The 13647-nt window shown below is 38.9% G+C and overlaps 1 protein-coding gene and 1 long non-coding RNA gene across 2 annotated transcripts; one reads left to right on the top strand and one right to left on the bottom strand.

Moving 5' to 3' along the window:
- The first annotated feature begins 552 nt into the window (after positions 1-552).
- Positions 553-10235, top strand: LOC141001747 (long-chain fatty acid transport protein 2-like). Its single transcript, XM_073472909.1, has 10 exons — positions 553-1048; positions 4161-4370; positions 4449-4604; positions 5653-5777; positions 5857-6051; positions 6139-6229; positions 7150-7348; positions 7441-7538; positions 9376-9506; positions 9597-10235. The coding sequence occupies exons 1-10, from the start codon at positions 592-594 to the stop codon at positions 9771-9773; spliced, it is 1839 nt and encodes a 612-aa protein (XP_073329010.1). The 5' UTR covers positions 553-591; the 3' UTR covers positions 9774-10235.
- LOC141001748 (uncharacterized) lies at positions 4084-7911 on the bottom strand. The gene is made up of 2 exons (XR_012179594.1): positions 7720-7911; positions 4084-5147 (listed from the first exon to the last, which is right to left on the bottom strand). It is a non-coding gene; the product is annotated as an uncharacterized lncRNA (long non-coding RNA).
- Positions 10236-13647: the final 3412 nt, after the last annotated feature.

The raw sequence follows: 13647 nt of genomic DNA, 5'->3' as shown, positions 1-13647 counted from the left end.
CCCTGAATGAGAGATACTGGCAGCACAAAAGTCAGTGTGAGATAAGATTCATGCAAAGCTTATGTCACTCTGTGTTCTGGGATCAGTAGGATTTAGATTCCAGTGTGTCTGTGTTTTTATATTTGAACTGTCTTATATGACGTTATTGAGATATGCTGTGCATAGATTATAAATTGTTTTTATATATTGCTTTAATTAATTTTAATAAATGTTATCTTATTGCAAACTAAAAAGGAATATTGTATTTGTTGTATGAGAGCTGAAGATGAGAGATTGTATGAGAGATAAAGTCAAAATAAGAATTAGGAGATAAAAAGTCTAAATTAAGTGATAAAAGGTGAATTTATCACATAATTTCATCTTTTTATCTCCTAATTATTACTTTTTTTCAAACAATGTCGATTATTTATGGCATAATTTTGATTTATCATGGGATTAGCCTTGATTAAAAAATCTGTTCTGTCCTATGTTATCCCTTTATGCTCCTCCTCCTGCTCCTCCTCCTTTCTATGTTACCCTTTACGTTTCTTTCCTGGACAAACACTGACCTGCCACAGGGGTAAGCACTCTGCTGATCCTCTCACCTGAAACATGCTTGTCTGGATCGTGTTTGCCGCTGTGCTTTTTCTCGCCCTTTTTTCCCGCTTCCCTTACTTTTTCCAGGATGTCCAACACGCGCTTAAAAAGTTAAAATCATCGCGCCTCATCCTGAAATACATTCAGACTAATTACTTCATGCTGGACCGGTTCTCGGAGCTGGTGAAGCTGCAGCCGCACAAGCCGCTCCTTCTCTTCAAAGATGAGACTTTCACCTACAGGCAGGCGGATGAACTGAGCAACAAAGCTGCGAGAGTTTTCCTGCAAAGCGGACTGAAACAGGGAGACACGGCCGCGCTGTTCCTCGGGAATGAGCCCATGTTTCTGTGGCTGTGGTTGGGTCTGGGGAAGATCGGATGCTCTGCTGCTTTCCTCAACTACAACATCAGATCCAGGAGCCTGTTGCACAGCTTCGCCTGCAGCGGGGCCAAAGCTTTGGTGGCAGCCGAGGGTGAGGTTTGCATTCACAGCTGCTCCAGTAATGTCATAAGTGGAGACACTGTTACTTTAGTTTAGTGCACAAAAGAACAAAAGTCTCAATAAAACCTCAGTATTTCGTGCACATAGTGAGCTGTAGAGCAGGAGTTACACTAAGTGCAAATTTGAGAATTGACACAATTTAAAGAGGTCAGCTTATGCTAATTTTCAGGTTCATACTTTTATTTGGGGTTCCCTGTGGGAAAGGTTTACATGCTTTAATTTAAAAAAAAACACATTATTTTTCTCATATGGTGCAAGGCAGCAGCAGCCCTTTTCACATTGTGTCTTGAACGCTCCGTTTTAGCTACAGAGTGAGACATCGTGCTTCTGTTCAATCTTCGGAGAGAGTCATGCACATTATATAACGGGCTGTAATGGAAATTCACCTTTGTGAGGTAGAGAGGTGCTAATTCTCAGAAGATTTTTAGACTCAGTGTGATGAATCAGATATCTTTAATACATGCAGCATGGAGAGAAGACCCGAAGTGTTCTCCTTGTCTTCCAAATGTTTCTGACTTAAATGCAGACAGAGCAGGGGTTACATACTTTTACAACGGTTGTTAATCATTTCTTCCCAAAACAATGACCCCCTGATGTTTGGTTGATCATGCCTCCTCTCACATCCTGATATGGTCTTGACAGTACATTGATTACTGAATGGAAAACTATTTAATTCCTCACAGGGCAGGATGTAGCCAATCAGAGGCAGAGTGGGGCGGGTCATGCCGAGGCAGGTAGTGTGATCTAAAATAACGCTGCTACAGCAGTAGCAACTGTATGTCTGCTGACTGACTGGAGCAGGGCCGGTTTTTGCTATGGGCAATGTGGGCGACCGCCCAGGGCGCAATCTATGTGAGGGCGCACGAGCACCCTCAAAAAAAAACCAGAGAAAACAAAACTTGCCAGTTTTCTAGACTACTGCTCATTTCCATGTCAAGTTAGTGGAGTGGGCGCTGGGGCGCCCTCACGTCAACTTGCTGCTGACACACACAGGTTGTGTGTGTCAGCAGAGGCAAGGGGGAGGGGGAGAGGGATAGACTGATGATCCCAGGCCACACAACACAAACTGCTTCCAAATAAATTGTATTTCATTCCTAAAATTAATATAGACCCATATACCTACATGTAATTAATTGGGTTATGTGAAAAAATCTGTGCATGCATCTACGTGAATTTGTTTACATCACGTGACTCCGGTTGTTTGACGGGCGAACGGACGGTGTTGGCAAAAGGTAATGATGTCGAGTCTTCATCTTCATCATGGATCAAAGTAAAAGACCAAAGAAGCCATCAGGTGCCCAGTTCAGAAAAAGAAGAAAAGAAGAAGAGGAGAAACGGGCAAAAGATAAAGGTATGCAGATTTCTGAGTGACGTGAGTGACAGTAGCCTATAGGCTATTTATTAGCCTATAGGCTATTTATTAGCCTCTTGCTAATATGTTGCTACTTAGCCACAGAAGACGACTGTATTTGGTTTTTTAGTTTTGCTGAACTAGCAACTATTAGAATTGAGGCATCATGTCATGCAACTAATTTCACCCATAGGCAGCCTAGGCTAGTTTGTGTTTGCAACACAACAAGTGCAAATTCACACAGACTTCTGACTTTGGAGTGTTTAATGCTATACGCTGTATGCTAACTTAAATAACTTCTAATATACATGACATGGCATTTTGTAAGCTACATGTGATACAGCTTTTTGAATAATTTGTAGTGTGTTATGCTTAGTTAATAGGATGTTAACAAATGTTAATAAAATGTGCATTATGGTCATTTTAATTGGGTGTATGTGTGCGTTTTTGCGTATTTTTTTACTTTTGTAAACACTATAAATGCTGTGAATAACATGTATACTAATGACGATACAATATTGTTTTTAGCTTTCTTCAGGGATTTTTCAAGCATGGTTATTAGATTTGTGCAATTTACATTGGTGTTTATATACTGTATTTCATTTATTTATCTTGTTTTTTTCTCTGTTCTTGTTACCTTTTTGTATTTAAGATTATATATAATAAAATAATACAAATAATATATATTTTTATTTTTTGGGGGGGGGGGTTGGGGTCAAGGGATGGTTCGCCCAGGGCGTTAATCTAGCCAGGACCACCCCTGGACTGGAGTGTATATGTTTTATAACAAATATATATATATAAAAATGATTATTACATAGTGACGCACTTAAATTACAGAAGTAAAGGCTCGACTCCAAACCAGGTGTTTCAGGCAGGGGCAGGAGCAGTGTTTTCTGTGGGGGAGAGTAACTCCCTCTGGCGTGGACTTTGTCTCACTTTGCAGACCTTTTACATGCTCAAAATTTCTACATAACACAATAAAGAAAAGGCAAAAACCCCAAAAGCATAATATGACCTCTTTAAGAGTTCGTTTTTGTACTCCACTACTGTATTTATATTTTGCCAGTTTGTTAAAAGTACTATATGCAAGCTAAAACATAAAGTAGCCTATGACCCATGGGTGAAACTACAAAACAGTTTTATTAAAATGAGTTTCCTTGGCAATATAAAATACTGCTTACAAATGAATCCATCAGTAAAAATAATGCTATAATATATGAAAAATGTAAAACTTTGAATGGGGCCCATTTCACAGAATATCTACATTTACTTCTTTAATTTTCGACGCTCGCACCTTCTGTATTGGGTGTGAGAGCTTGAATTTGGCATCTTCAGGAGACTTGGATTACGCTGGACAAGGTATATCGAGCCATTTAACGCTTTTTTTTTGTTCAAGACAAGTCTCCATCTGCGTCAGTTGTTTAGGATTTGAAATGTCTTTTCTACTGAAGAGAGAGTCATTTCTTTGGAGCCTGAAAATCTGACATCATAACAGGAGGAAACTTGGGTAATCATCTAATCAATGTTTTTAGATTGTAAGAAGAGCATTTAGTACCAGAAATAAATGCTGCTGAAGGAAAGTAGCCTACCTCCTACACTGTGTACAGCATAGGTGGAACATTATACTGAAATTAAGTACCTTTTTGAGATACTTTACTTGAGTATTTCCACTTTATTTATAGGTTCTTTGATGCATCATTCTTAATCATGCACTTGGTTTAACTCCCAGAGTTACAGGACGCTGTGGAGGAGGTCCTGCCCAGTCTGTTGGAGGAGCAGGTCAAAGTTTTCATCCTGGCTGACAGATGCAGAACTGCAGATGTGCAGAGCTTCAAAGACAAGATGAACCAGGCCTCCTCTGATCCTATATCCAAAGATTTGAGGTCACATTTAACCATGCGGAGTCCAGCAGTCTACATATACACATCAGGAACAACAGGTAAGCTTCTTCTTCAGGTGTTAAATGTCGAGGATTCAACAGAGACAGAAACATTTACCTCTGGTTTCTCTTTGACAGGTTTACCTAAAGCAGCAGTGGTCACTCATTCCAAACTTTGGGCCTTGTCGAAGTTTCCGTCTGTGGCAGGAGTGAAGTCCACAGATGTGTTGTATGATAGCCTCCCTCTTTATCACTCCGCTGGCTTCATTGGTTTCACCGCAACCATTGACAAAGGTACGCACACATTTATATGTCTGATAAACTAAGAGGGAAAAGTTGTAACAGCATCTGTGATTTTGTTAAGGCGGCTGTTATTCTCTATTTTTCTTATTGTCAGCACATCCAATAAAAAGACCAAAAACAATTAAAGCTGCGAGCAGCATTGAGTAGGCCCTCGCACCCTGTGCACGTCGGGGTGTGCAGCTTACCGGCCTCGTTGCTGCACACCGACTGGGTGACACAGCTCTGAATTTTCCACTGTTACTGCCTCTTGTCAGTAGGTGGCCCGATGACAATGACTCCTGTAGATGTCCTCAGGCCAGTACTCTTATCAATCTTGGTTAAGGTACTCTCAAGTCAAAACAACTTCCTGTTTCATGGCTGATAATGTGTCATCATGGCAATGGCGTTTGATGAACTACAATCAAATGCTCAGACCATAATAACTAAAAAGAAAAAAACAAATCCTTTGGATTAAAAATCCAGGGCCCTAAAAAGTCCATCTTTCAGTATTTCCAATTTCCCTCTGCTTTGCACTCAGTTCCAAGCCTATTAGTCCTAAAGAGAAAAAAAGAAGATGGGGAAAAATTTAAGATTAAATATTTAAACTTGAATTTAGTCTTTCCTACGTTACGGTCATTTCATAAAAGATGCTGGGCATTAAAAAAACTTTGCTTATTGACGAACTAGACAATTTTCAACTTTTTGCAATTTCCCCTAATGTAATGAGGGTTTTGTCAGTAATAACCGTGGACCAAAAGAGAAAATAAAACGTGTTGGTCGCGGAGATTCAAGCCAGGCAACACAAATGACTCTGTGGACTAAATATTAGACGTATAGATCTTGTTTATCGTAATAAAAGAACACAGTGATCCTAAAATGTGTTTTTTCAGAAAACAGCAGAGTTGTGTGGCACAGAGGAGAGGTCATATTGGGCAATATTTGTCTGTAGGATCAATTCATGGTAGCTTTAGTCTTTTCATGGATTTGTTGATGAAAAGAGACATATTTATAAAAACTGATCTTTTAAGTTTGTTATTTGCCATCTTGTTGCTGTGTGTAGGTATGACACTGGCATTAAGGAACAAATTTTCTGCATCTCAGTTCTGGGATGACTGCAGAAAATACAACGTCACTGTCATACAGTACATAGGTGAAATCATGCGCTACATCTGCAGCACACCAAAGGTATGTACCGTCTGTCACAGCTCTAACATTAATGGGACCATCACATTCAAGATCATCTTCTGATTTCCTTCCCCGACAGAAACACAATGATCGGAGCCACAAAGTGAGACTTGCAATAGGCAACGGGATCAGGCCAGATGTTTGGAGGGAATTCATCAGCAGGTTTGGAAACATTAATGTCAGAGAGTTTTATGGAGCGACAGAAGGGAATTTCTCTCTGATCAATTACAGCAACAAGATTGGAGCAATTGGGAGACACACCTTCCTCCACAAGGTAGAAGTCCACGTTTTCTTCCACATTATGAAGTTGAAGCTGTTACTGCATAAAGGATGTTTCTCCGTGTTTTGTATAATCTTGCAGAAGTTTTTCCCGTACGCTCTGATCAAATTCGACATAGACGCAGGAAAGCCTCTGAGGGATTCTGCTGGTTTCTGCATAGAGGCTGACAAAGGTGTGTTAGTAACATGGCTGTATGTACCACTGAGGACACAGAGCTCAAGTCGTCTTTTTAAATTTTTTCCAGGGAATATGGGGACCTGAAGTGTGATTTAAAGTTATGCATTGTGCGTTTTTAGGAGCATTTTAAAAAAGCTGGTTGCAAAATGAAATTAAGTTTAAGCTCCTTTGTGCTATGGGAGAAAAACTATACAAAACTGCTTCAGGGGTGAGAATGTATTGAATGCTGAGCTGACGTCAACAAACAGCTGATGTAGCTGATCTTACTCTTCAGATGTGTGAAGACTGAGTGGAGGGCAGTGGATATGATATTTAGACTGAATGTCCTTAAATTTAAACATTCTTAGGCCAAACACATGAAGAAATACACAAATAAAAAGTATATGAAGTGGAGTAAAGACTAATCATCATATCATCTTGAAAGGAAAATTCAACTCAAATGACTCTTCCAGGTTTCTATGTTGGCTTAATTTTTCAGTCCCGGGGGTTGCCACTTTCTAAATACATGTATGTGGCCATGAAAACAAAATATTGGACAAAATGAATTTGTTGTTGAGATATTTCGGTCTGGACCGACTGACGCTGCTAGCATGGCTAAAAAAAAAATGATCTAGAAGTGGAGGGGCGGCTCGGACTAATTACAGTGTTTCTAAACCCGTTGCCAGGTTTGAACCTTTAGCAACGTGTTTGATGATTCTGTGGCTCAATAAGAAAACACTTAAATCCATTTTTACAGCTCAGTCACTGTTGTTAACCACACTGTCACTTTTCAATCCCTGTTTTCATGTTGTCTCTACTTGAGGTTTCTGCTGAACAATAAACCATAAAATGAACCGCCTCCATCAATGCCTCACCACAGTGGTGCCTCATGTTTAACTGCCCAGAGATGAACTCCCCTATATTAACTTTCCACAGGTGAGCCTGGACTTCTGGTATGTAAAATAACAGCTACTACGCCGTTCTTTGGTTATGCGAGAGACCTGCAGCAAACTGAGAAGAAGAAGCTGCACAATGTCCTCAAGAAAGGAGACCTTTACTTCAACAGCGGCGATCTGCTGACCGTTGATGATGACAATTTCATCCACTTTCAGGATCGAGTCGGAGACACTTTCAGGTGAGTTCAACTTTGGTTTCAGTCACCTAATTTAAAGATGTCAAATCTGAGTGCACACAGTTTGACAGTATTTAATTTTTTGTTGTAAAAAGATGGAAAGGAGAGAACGTGGCTACAACTGAGGTGGCGGACGCCCTCACACTGCTTGACTGCATTAAAGAAGCCAACGTGTATGGAGTTGAAGTGCCAGGTAATTTTCACTGCACGTCTTCTCTGCTACTTTTGTCATAATTCAAGCAGGGAAGTGTGTGAGCAGAAAGTGAGGTGTAAACACAGGCTGCAACCAACAGTTATTTTCAACATGGATGAATCTGCCCAATTATTATCTCCATTCATCATTTGGTCTTTAAAAGTCCTAAAACCCAACGTACCTTCTTCAACTTCCTTTTTTCGTCCAAGCTGTCCAGTCGAGTCTTTGAAGCCTCACTATCACACATTATATTGTGTCAGTCAGTTGTTTAATGCAGCATTCATGTTGTAAAGTAAACGTGCTGTCAGATGGCCGATCTGTTGCACTAGACCAATAAAATGTTACAACAAGGTGTAAACGGTGTAAATCAGGCTGTTGTAGTCACACTGATCAGACACACTGATTGCCAGTAGTCCGTCCCATGCTGAAGTCAACTCAAACTATAAACTGAACTTGCCCCAGTTTCCCAGTAGTATGTACACTCAGTCAGTCTGCTGAGATCAAAGTCCTGGTCATAACCTTTAGCCAAAATGTACTTAACCAGCAGATAAGGACTGCCTGAATCTGTCATGTGTTTTAGTCTCTATGAGAACAGACAGGAGCTTTGATTGACAGAACAATTGATCCAAATACACATAGCCAAGTGTGGCAGGTGTCAGCGACTCATGGTGGAAACGTATGTCTGGCTGAACAACAACACTGATGCCAACATTTGACCAGCACCTTGATAAAAACACTGCGTGCAGTGATGGAGACTGGTGCATGCATCTGTGTCTGTTCTGAAAACAGCAGGAAGTCCATTTTTTTGCCTCCACACCGGCGACAGCTGGCGCCAGAGGCATTATGTTTACAGGTTGTTCGTCCCATCCTTGTGAGCGTGATATCTCAGATACACATTAAGGGAATTGCCTTAGATTTGGTACAAATGTGAGTGAGTCAGATTTAGTCCTATCTAGCGGTGAGGCTGCAGATTGCAACCAACATAATTACCACTCATCTCACCCTCCCCTGCTAAAAACGTTGAAGGCCCTCTCTAGAGTCAGTGTTTGTTTTGTCCATTCTGGGCTACTGTAGTCTCTCTAACATAACGAAAACACAACTATTCCTTGATTCACCTCTAAAATCATAATTATAATATTTTTTTTGCTGATAGATCCTTTTAAATCCTTCACACTGGACCTTTGACCTGATTACCAGTACCACTTCTTCTCTGAGTCATAATTCAGTCAAATCTTGACACAGAGAGATGACACATATATTTTTTTTATCAGTGTGACTCACACATTCCAGGAACATTAACACATTAAGTTTTCTTCAGTATCATTGTCTCCAGTGATTGTTATCTTTACATGTTTGGGTACATTTCAATCAGAAACCGCTAGTAACAAATTCTGCAGACTTTTAATTGAGCCAATTTGCAAAATGTAATAAATATATGATTAAATAAATGGGCCAAACAAATTGTGGCCCACAGTATAACTCAATACTGAATCTACGAAACATTACACTTTCTGTTTACATGCACCAACACCCCCAAATTATTATGCACAATTATCCCTTCATATACAAGTAAGATGAAGAATAGTGTAGCTGCTATGGGCATGGATTTCTACTTTTGGTTGTGGCACACTACATGTTGTATGATCTAGTTTGTTTGAAGCGTCCCTCAGCCTTCAGTCACTAGTATGCGTTAAGTTCCAAAAACACTGTATCCTACATTTCCCATAATGCAGTGTTGTCGATGGCACCCTTCCTGCTTGGTGAACAATCATGTCTATCCCATGACCCAGTTTGAATGCAGGCTTTCTGTTATTTAAATGTTCTTTTAACTTTGCAGGTCAGGAGGGGAGAGCTGGCATGGCTGCTGTTACTTTGAGGGAAGGACAGAGTTTTGACTCTGCTGGTGTTTTTAAACATGTGGAAAAATTCCTGCCAGCCTACGCAAGGCCACGTTTTCTCAGGATTCAGGTGCGTAACATTTTGACAGTTTCAGTCTTTGCGTTGGGGGCATCGTTTAATCCTCTTTGTAATAACTCATTGTACTGTGTCTGGTTACAGAGTTCCTTGGATGTTACAGGCACGTTCAAGTATCTGAAGATGAAGCTGGTGAAGGAGGGCTTCGACCCAAATCAAATAACGGACCCACTCTACTTTCTGGATGACAAAGACAAGGATTACGTCCCACTTACACTGGACGTATTCAATTCAGTGACATCAGGGAAGATCAAAATTTAAAGCTGCTGTCTTTGCCTCCACCTGTTTGTACTGTGACACATCAGCCATTTGAGCTGTGGTTGTTTTGTGATTTGTGAATTGTTGTGATTTATCTTTTGACCTGTGTGACTGTGAATTAACTCAGGTCTTTCTGATATCGCTAGGAGCCGGAGACTCTGACTTGTATACAACAGATTTCTTCTTGTATGATCACTGAATGTTTGTCCTTACGTACCTCCCTCTATTCAGGGCTGGAAAATTTCAGGGAAATAATAAATTTAATCACGTTTTAAATAAATGTAACCTCTGGCTTTTTTACATATTAATATTGAATATGAATGAATATTTGTTATTCAGCCAACTCACATAAAAAGGTTTTAAATTTAAATCAAAGTTTTTCTGTCACATTGAGTCAAAGTGTATAAACTGTTGTGTAGCATAATACTTGAATGATGAAAACCTGAATAAACACACTATATAGAAGTTCTACAGTTTGTGTAATAATTGAATAAACACATAAGGTTAATGTATTATTCTGCATTTAATTAGACAGTTATTTAATATATTCATATTGATTCAACAGGATGGAATAACTTGTAAAAAGATATGTAATTAAAAATCTTCAAGATTTGTTTGTGTAGTTTTAAACAACACAACAACAGTTTTTTTTCTTTCAGTATGTAGATTAACTACAATTGGGGCCTTTTTCATTGCAGACATTTTGATTTGAACAAGCAGGAAAACCAAAGCTGTATTTGATTACATTAAAAAGGCTCCATTGTCCTTCACTGTGGACGCTGGCACGCTAACGTGAAACAGACCCACTAGAACGATACTAATGACATCCAGCAGCTTTTCCTGCTGTAAACAAAAGTCCAATTGTGTGACTTATGATTAAAATTGTAGCTCTTGTGGGTTTAAAAATGGTACTCACTACTTTAAAGCAACATTATGTAGTGCGATTTGGCGCCCCCCAAATGAGTGAGTGCAACACCATTGTCGTAAACACAAATCCCAGGTCTGTCACAGTAATGTAGCAATGTTACGTGTTGAAAACGTGTGTGTTGAAGTAAATATGAATGTAACGCTGTGATCCTACCCTCTCACTGAAGTTACATAGTGCAGAAACAAGTGATCGAGACAGAGACACCATTCACCCTGTTACAAGACACTGTACCATCAACATGATTTTGAAGCTGTTATTTCAAAGGGGCACTATGTAGTTTTAGAGAAGAAATTCAAACTCAGAATTTTGATACTTACAAAATAAATGAGGTAATAACAGAAACTCAGAAATATTTACCTTTTCCATAACTAAATAAACCAGCTGTTCTCAGAGGAAAATAAGGTCCCCAGAACACTGTTTGAAGCTAGATAGGTGGCAGGGTCCGCCAAATATAAACAAAGTAAAACAGCATGAAATTGTGTTGTCCTTTAAGGTCAGTTTGTTTATTCAGTTTATTCAGTCATGAAAAGAAGAGTTTGTTCATTTAATTTGTTTAGGCATGAACAAATCAGTCATTAAAGATCTTTTTCTTCTGATTAAAGTTAGAGTGCACCTTTAAGGTAAAGAAGTTACATAATGATGCTTTAATTTTTCAGCCCTAATGTGGGCTGAACTGGTCATTTCTTCCGACATGGAATTGGTTTGTTATTACATAATGGTGAAAAAAAACTATCCTTCATGAACCTCTTCATGAACCAGTAAATTTTCATATGAAAGTGGACTGTTGTCTGATCAATATGACCGACCGGCTCCACGGACAGAACCCCTCCTCTCTCCCTCTGGGTTGGTGCAGGGTGACCCAGGCTGTGTTGCCCCTGTGAGCTGAGCCGTTAGAGATGTGAGATAAGAACAGAATGTAACAGAGAGAAAAATAGTTCACAAGTCTTTTTCCTCTTGTGCTTTTATGTATTAATTGTATCTCTGTACTTCTTCATTAACACCCTGATCGCATCGTAGAAATTCTTGCTACGATGTGATCAGGGTGTTAATGTGATCAGTCAGTCTATCAATCAATCAATCAATCAATCAATCAATCAATCAATCAATCAATCAATCAATCATTCATCCAGCCAGATACCAACAGTGTTGTCACAAGCACCAAAAAGTCATACTTGAGTAAAAGTAAAGATATCTTGTTAAAATATTACTTTAGTATAGGTGAAAGTCACCTATATGAATTGTACTTGTAAAGTATTTGATATTGAATGTACTTAAATATCAAAACTACAAGTAAAAACCAATTATACATATATACATGTAGATTTTTGTAATGTTTTTACATACTGTATAATGGTCAACTGATTATTTTTAAATGTGACTGCCAATAATATCAATAAAAAATGCTCTACTTTGGCTCTGATACAACATGCAATCTGAAAAGTAACTAAAGTCAAATAAATGTAGTGGAGTGTAAGTATAAAGTAGCAGAAAATGGAAGTACTCAAGTAAAGTACAGTTACATTCAGCAGAACCCATACAAATAATACTTACAAAAAGTATTTTAGTATCTGATATTTAATATATTTAAGTTTAATTTCTCTTTCTCTTATTTCCTGGCAATAAATGAAATGAAGTATCAAAAGTACAAGTAAAAGTAAATTATACATATTAACATATATGTATAAAACACTCTGGGTCGACCGATTATTGGTTTGACCAACTATCAGATCCAATTTTCACTTTCTTTTGATTACATTTATTTAATATCAGTGTGTCAAAATGTGCCACTTTGGCTCTGATGCATCGTGTAATCTGCAAAGTAGCTAGTAACTAAAGTTATCATGTAAATGTAGTGGAGTAAAAAAGTAGAATATTTTCCACGGAAATGAAATGAAGTATAAAGTAGCAGAAAATAGAAATACTCAAGTAAAGTGCAAATACCTCAACATTGTCCTTAAGTACAAGTACTCAGTTACATTCAGTCTCTGGATACCAAGGTATTTATACTGAGGTACTCTGTCGATACATATTTTCCAAATGAATGTTAAGAATGATATTATACTTTTAAATGTACACCGACGTCTTCATCATCTCATACAGTTGTTTTTCTGCTGCATCCTCTTCATCAACAGCGTAGCCGCCATTCCTGCTCCCAGTCGGAACCTCTCGTCCACTTTCGACACGAGCCGAGACTCGTCTCAGTACGAGCCTGAGGTGAGGGGCCCCGGGTGTTTTTCTATAGCTCGCAGCTTGGCTCCTCCCCGCAGACTACAGCAGCTCAGAGAGAGGAGTGAACCCACCACTGGCTCAGATTGCGTATTTACGACCCGGGTTGCCATGTAAGGAGTTTCTGTGAATAACAGCGAGGTTGTGAGTCACACAGGCGTGTTGGATGTATCTGTTATTCATGTAAACAAAAGGTGAAGTTACTCTGACTTCATGTGATTACTTCACGCTTCATTTAGGCCTCATTATATACATTAAGTTGACTGGGTTTCAGTTACATAAAAGTTTGTTTATGCGGTTGTATTCATATGTAAATCTTTTAATTAAAGAAAAAATAGCTTCAAACGTGGGGATGCTGGGATACGGGTGCATATGCATGTGCATGGATGTGCAGTGAAAGTCAAATAAAATGTTTCACGTTGTTTTTAGGGACCGAAAATATTCACAGAACACAAAATAAAAATTCAGATATGTCACAGAATAAACAATCAAGTGAAACACTAAAATATCCCTCAGTCATTTTGAGTAGTGTAGCTATATTAATGCATGTGCTTAACGTTCATTAACTGATAATCTATAAATCGTAGTAAGTCGTAGTAACTGAAATGTGCGATAAAGAAAGAGTTCATACTTCACACAAATCAAACTGCTGCTGACTTCTCTTTGCATGTGTGCAGCTACCATTAGCTTGTTAGCTCAATTAGCCGTGCAGCTAGTCGAAGT

Source organism: Pagrus major, chromosome 8 (genome assembly GCF_040436345.1).
Source record: "Pagrus major chromosome 8, Pma_NU_1.0".
Classification (NCBI taxonomy): Eukaryota; Metazoa; Chordata; class Actinopteri; order Spariformes; family Sparidae; genus Pagrus; species Pagrus major.
The sequence above is the reverse complement of the archived record's forward strand: the minus strand, read 5'-3'. Positions and strand labels throughout refer to the sequence as shown.

Excerpts from the sequence above, each read along its gene's own strand:
- LOC141001747 (XM_073472909.1), top strand. The coding sequence starts at position 592 with ATGCTTGTCTGGATCGTGTTTGCCGCTGTGCTTTTTCTCGCCCTTTTT. Across the intron at positions 6,052-6,138 it reads GACACACCTTCCTCCACAAG|AAGTTTTTCCCGTACGCTCT; the intron begins GTAGAAGTCCAC and ends ATAATCTTGCAG. Across the intron at positions 6,230-7,149 it reads CTGCATAGAGGCTGACAAAG|GTGAGCCTGGACTTCTGGTA; the intron begins GTGTGTTAGTAA and ends AACTTTCCACAG.